A 5,299-nucleotide genomic window follows, 5' to 3' on the forward strand; every position below is an offset into this window, starting at 1 on the left:
AGGTACCACGTTCATCTGTACAAACAATAGTATGCAAGTATAAACACCATGGGACCACGCAGCCGTTGTACAGCTCAGGAAGGAGATTTGTTCTGTCTCCTAGAGATGAACCTATTTTGGTGTACGAAAAGTGCAAATCAATCCCAGAACAACAGCAAAGGACCTTGTGAAGATGCTGGAGGAAACAGATACAAAAGTATCTATATCCACAGTAAAACGAGTCATATATCGACATAACCTGAAAGGCCGCTCAGCAAGGAAGAAGCACCTGCTCCAAAACCGCCATGAAAAAGCCAGACTATGGTTTGCCACTGCACATGGGGACAAAGATTGTACTTTTTGGAGAAATGTCCTATGGTCTGATGAAACAAAAATATAACTGTTTAGCTATAATGACCATTGTTATGTTTGGAGGAAAAAGGGGGAGGCTAGCAAGCCGAAGAACACCATCCCAACCGTGAAGCACTGGGGTGGCAGCATCATGTTGTGGGGGTGCTTTGCTGCAGGAGGGACTGGTGCACTTCACAAAATAGATGGTATCATGAGGAAAGAAAATTATGTGGATATATTGAAGCAACAACTCAAGACATCAGTCAGGAAGTTAAAGCTTGGTCGCAAATGGGTCTTCCAAATGGACAATGACCCAAAGCATACTTCCAAAGTTGTGGCAAAATGGCTTAAGGACATCAAAGTCAAGGTATTGGAGTGGCCATCACAAAGCCCTGACCTCAATCCCATAGAACATTTGTGGGCAGAACTGAAAAAGTGTGTGCAAGCAAGGAGGCCTACAAACCTGGTTCAGTTGCACCAGCTCTGTCAGGAGGAATGGGCCAAAATTCACCCAACTTATTGTGGGAAGCTTGTGGAAGGCTACCTGAAACGTTTGACCCAAGTTAAACACTTTAAAGGCAATGTTACCAAATACTAATTGAGTGTATGTAAACTTCTGACCCACTGGGAATGTGATGAAAGAAATGAAAGCGGATATAAATCATTCTCTCTACTATTATTCTGACATTTCACATTCTTAAAATGAAGTGGTGATCCTATCTGGCCTAAAACAAGATACTAGGATTAAATGTCAGGAATTGTGAAAAACTGAGTTTAAATGTATTTGGCTAAGGTGTATGTAAACTTCCGACAACAACTGTATTGGTATCACATCCGAGGTGAGGATTTACACATTTTTCTCCCGTGTACAACTGTGTCACGACTGGGGTCCGCCCCGATATATAGACCCCATGGCTGCGAATCACATTCTCTTTCATTTTCTCGGTGGACGTCCGTATGGATGTACGCACAAAGTCTCTGAACTTTGTTTGTTAAGTTACTGGTAGGTGTAATATCTTGTGTGGAAGTATACTCACTGCTGTTTGCAGCCTGGAGCAGCTGGACACATGGCCCCTCCTCTTGAGTGCTCCACTCACTGCGTTCAGTTGATCTGTATCTTCCGCCCGTGGTTTGTTGTGCTTGTGTTTTGTTAGCATTACACTACGACTCCGTGTGCATTAATATATTGGGGGCTCTTCTTGCTGCCACAAACTGTAATTTACCTTACACAAATTGCCGACTGGCTTGTTCTATGTGTGTTGTGAATTGCTTTAACTTGTTATGGCTGGGGGCAATATTGAGTAGCTTGGATGAATAAGGTGCCCAGAGTAAACTGCCTGCTACTCAGGCCCAGTTGCTAATATATGAATATATATATATATATGGATTTGGATAGAAACCACTCTGAAGTTTCTAAAACTGTTGGAATGATGTCTGTGAGTATAACAGAACTCATATGGCAGGCAAAAACCAGAGAAGAAATCCAACCAGGAAGTGGGAAATGTGAGGTTTGTAGTTTTTCAAGTCATTGCCTATCGAATATACAGTGTCTATGGGGTCATATTGCACTTCCTAAGACTTCCACTAGATGTCAACAGTCTTTAGAACCTTGTTTGATGCTTCTACTGTGAAGGAGGGGGGAATGGGAGCTGAATGAGTCAGAGGTCTGCCAGAGTGGCATGAGCTGATCACGCGCGCTCATTCGTTCCATTGCATTTCTACAGACAAAGGAATTCTCCGGTTGCAACATTATTGAATATTTATGATAAAAACATCCTAAAGATTGATTCTATACTTCGTTTCACATGTTTCTACAAACTGTAATATGACTCTTCGTCTGAACTTTAGCCTGGACCTGCCCACCTGTCGTGAGTTTGGATTGTGTACTAAACGTGAGAACAAAAAGTAGATATTTGGACATAAATTATGGACTTTATCGAACAAATCAAACATTTGTTATGGAACTGGGATTACTGGGAGTGCATTCTGATGAAAATCAAAGGTAAGTGAATATTTATAATGCTATTTCTGACTTCTGTTGACTCCATAACATGGCGGATATCTGTATGGCTTGTTTTGTTGTCTGAGCGCAGTACTCAGATTATTGCATGGTGTGCTTTTTCGGTAAAGCTTTTTTGAAATCTGACGCAGCGGTTGCATTAACTTCTTCGATATAGGGAGCGCTCTTTTAATTATTTGGATAAAAAACGTTCCCGTTTTATACAAGATATTTTGTCACGAACAGATGCTCGACTATGCATATAATTGACAGCTTTGGAAAGGAAACACTCTGACGTTTCCAAAACTGCAAAGATATTATCTGTGAGTGCCACAGAACTGATGCTACAGGCGAAACCAAGATGAAATTTCAAACAGGAAATGCCCCAGATTTTGAAGGCGCTGTGTTCCAATGTCTCCTTATATGGCTGTGAATGCGCCAGGGAATAAGCTTACACTTTCTGTCGTTTCCCCAAGGTGTCTGCAGCATTGTGACGTATTTGTAGGCATATCATTGGAAGATTGACCATTTTACACTACATCTACCAGGTGCTCGCTTGGTGTCCTCCGTCGCAATTATTGCGTAATCTCCAGCTGCGTGTATTTTTCCATTTGCTTCTGAAGAGAAACGCAACTGCCACGAATGATTTATCATCGAATAGATATGTGAAAAACACCTTGAGGATTGATTCTAAACAACGTTTGCCATGTTTCTGTCGATATTATGGAGTTCATTTTTAAAAAGTTTGGCGTTGTAATGACTGAATTTTCGGTGGGTTTTCTTAGCCAAACGTGATGAACAAAACGGAGCGATTTCTCCTACACAAATAATATTTTTGGAAAAACTGAACATTTGCTATCTAACTGAGAGTCTCCTCATTGAAATCATCCGAAGTTCTTCAAAGGTAAATGATTTTATTTGAATGCTTTTCTTGTTTTTGTGAAAATGTTGCCTGCTGAATGCTAGGCTTAATGCTATGCTAGCTGTCAATACTCTTACACAAATGCTTGTGTAGCTATGGTTGAAAAGCATATTTTGAAAATCTGAGATGACAGTGTTGTTAATAACAAAAGGCTAAGCTTGTGAGTGAATATATTTCTTTCATTTCATTTGCGATTTTCATGAATAGTTAACGTTGCTTTATGGTTGTTTGAGGCTTGAGGCTCATTGTGCTTCATTTGAAACATTCTGTAGATTTCCATAGTGATTAGAGATTTAAGGTTTGCAGTGAAGCTCCGTTTGTATACCCCACACATTTGCTAGGCATTCTGCCTGGTCTCTCCCTCTGTGGGTTCCTTCTATTTTTGTATACCAATACATACACCAATCAACATCTCACAGTTTTGTGTTGGCCGTTCTGAGTTATAGGATTAATCACATCTGCATCGCTGTCCAAGTTTTCAGGAAGAGGCGGGGACAGTTTCTCCAAGGTCTTAATCCCAACCTCATTCTTCTTCTGCGGCTCCTCCTCCTGACACAGGATGCTGTGGGGAATCACATAGGTGGCATTGTTTCTCTCCTTGGGAATGTGCCCTTTAGGCTGATACTGGGACGCAGGTGGCTGAGCTCCATTGTTGTTGATGCTCACTATCTCTATGGCATTGCTGCCCGGGCAGAGTCTGTGGCAGCCCAGCAGGATGGAGAATGCTTTGCGGAAGTCCGCGTTGAAGGCATATATGATGGGGTTGAGTGAGGAGTTGGCCCAGCCGAACCAGACGAAGACGTCAAATGTAGCAGGGCTAATGCAGAAGAAATCAGAGGTGCTGTTGGCCTCACAGAAGGGCACCATGCAGTTGAGGATAAAGAAGGGCAGCCAGCAGCATACAAACACCCCCATTATGACAGAGAGGGTCTCTAGGACTTTGGTTTCTCTTTTGAAAGACATCTTGAAGGAGCTCTCCGTCTCCATGTTGGAGTTGTTCCCCATACTGCACATGATGTCAAATGTTAGTGAATAACAAACAAAAAAATATTGCCTACAGAAGTTATGAGATGACTCTGTGTTGTTTGTTTGAAGTAAATAACACCCTCATCCAAGTTTGTGGGCACGCCCCATCTACCTAGTGGACGTTTTCTGCATTCGTTATGAATGCCGGACTTTGTGGTTCACTATGAGCAGATAAATACACAGGTAGTTGAAACTTCCTGATTCTACCAGTGAAATGACAATGCACTCTTTATAGCTTGTGGTTTGGATCATTTTGATGTTTATTACAAAAACGTAATGTTATTAATATAGTAATGACTAAATGCTGTTGCAGAGCCAGGATGGAATTTCCCTTTAACAAAAGGCACATCTCAATGTGGTCCAGGTATCCTTATGAAATGGCACAAATCTATTGCTCCTCTATTGATCCCGCAAGCAATGAGGCCGATGACATCAGAGGGCACCATCAGACCAACTCCTTGAATGACCTACTCCTTGAAGTTTGCATTTGTGTTTAAAAAACACACTTTTTTACCCTTAATTGTGTGTACATTATTGTATTTGTAAGTGAGATATTGTTTTTCATCGAGAAAAGTTTTTTTTTAATTGCTGCAGTGGGTCTTTAACAATCAACAATTATTGTATTGCAAAATGCCATTATTGATGCAGATACAGCTCTGCCACTGGCAAACGTATAGGCTGACTGTCTGAAGAGAGCATGACATTAGGATTGGTACTGATGAGGGAATGACAGCCCATTGTTCATCACAGAAGCAGAAGCAATGAGCTGGCTTTCACCCATACTGCAAGTGTCAGAATCTATTTCCTTTTCTGTATCTGGCTGCCAAAATTCATCAAAGGCCACAGAACAAAACTAATACCACTCAGTGCTCTATATGAAGTAAACCACTTTGTGTGATTTATTGAGAGAGAGAGAGAGAGAGAGAGAGAGAGAGAGAGAGAGAGAGAGAGAGAGAGAGAGAGAGAGAGAGAGAGAGAGAGAGAGAGAGAGAGAGAGAGAGAGAGAGAGAGAGAGAGAGAGA

At 41.5% G+C, this 5,299-nt stretch overlaps 1 protein-coding gene across 1 annotated transcript; it reads right to left on the bottom strand.

Moving 5' to 3' along the window:
- Nucleotides 1-3,513: 3,513 nt before the first annotated feature.
- LOC123998859 (D(1)-like dopamine receptor) lies at nucleotides 3,514-4,256 on the bottom strand. Its single transcript, XM_046304071.1, has one exon. The coding sequence runs from the start codon at nucleotides 4,254-4,256 to the stop codon at nucleotides 3,657-3,659; it is 600 nt and encodes a 199-aa protein (XP_046160027.1). The 3' UTR covers nucleotides 3,514-3,656.
- Nucleotides 4,257-5,299: the final 1,043 nt, after the last annotated feature.

This window comes from Oncorhynchus gorbuscha, linkage group LG16 (genome assembly GCF_021184085.1).
Source record: "Oncorhynchus gorbuscha isolate QuinsamMale2020 ecotype Even-year linkage group LG16, OgorEven_v1.0, whole genome shotgun sequence".
NCBI classification, from domain to species: Eukaryota; Metazoa; Chordata; class Actinopteri; order Salmoniformes; family Salmonidae; genus Oncorhynchus; species Oncorhynchus gorbuscha.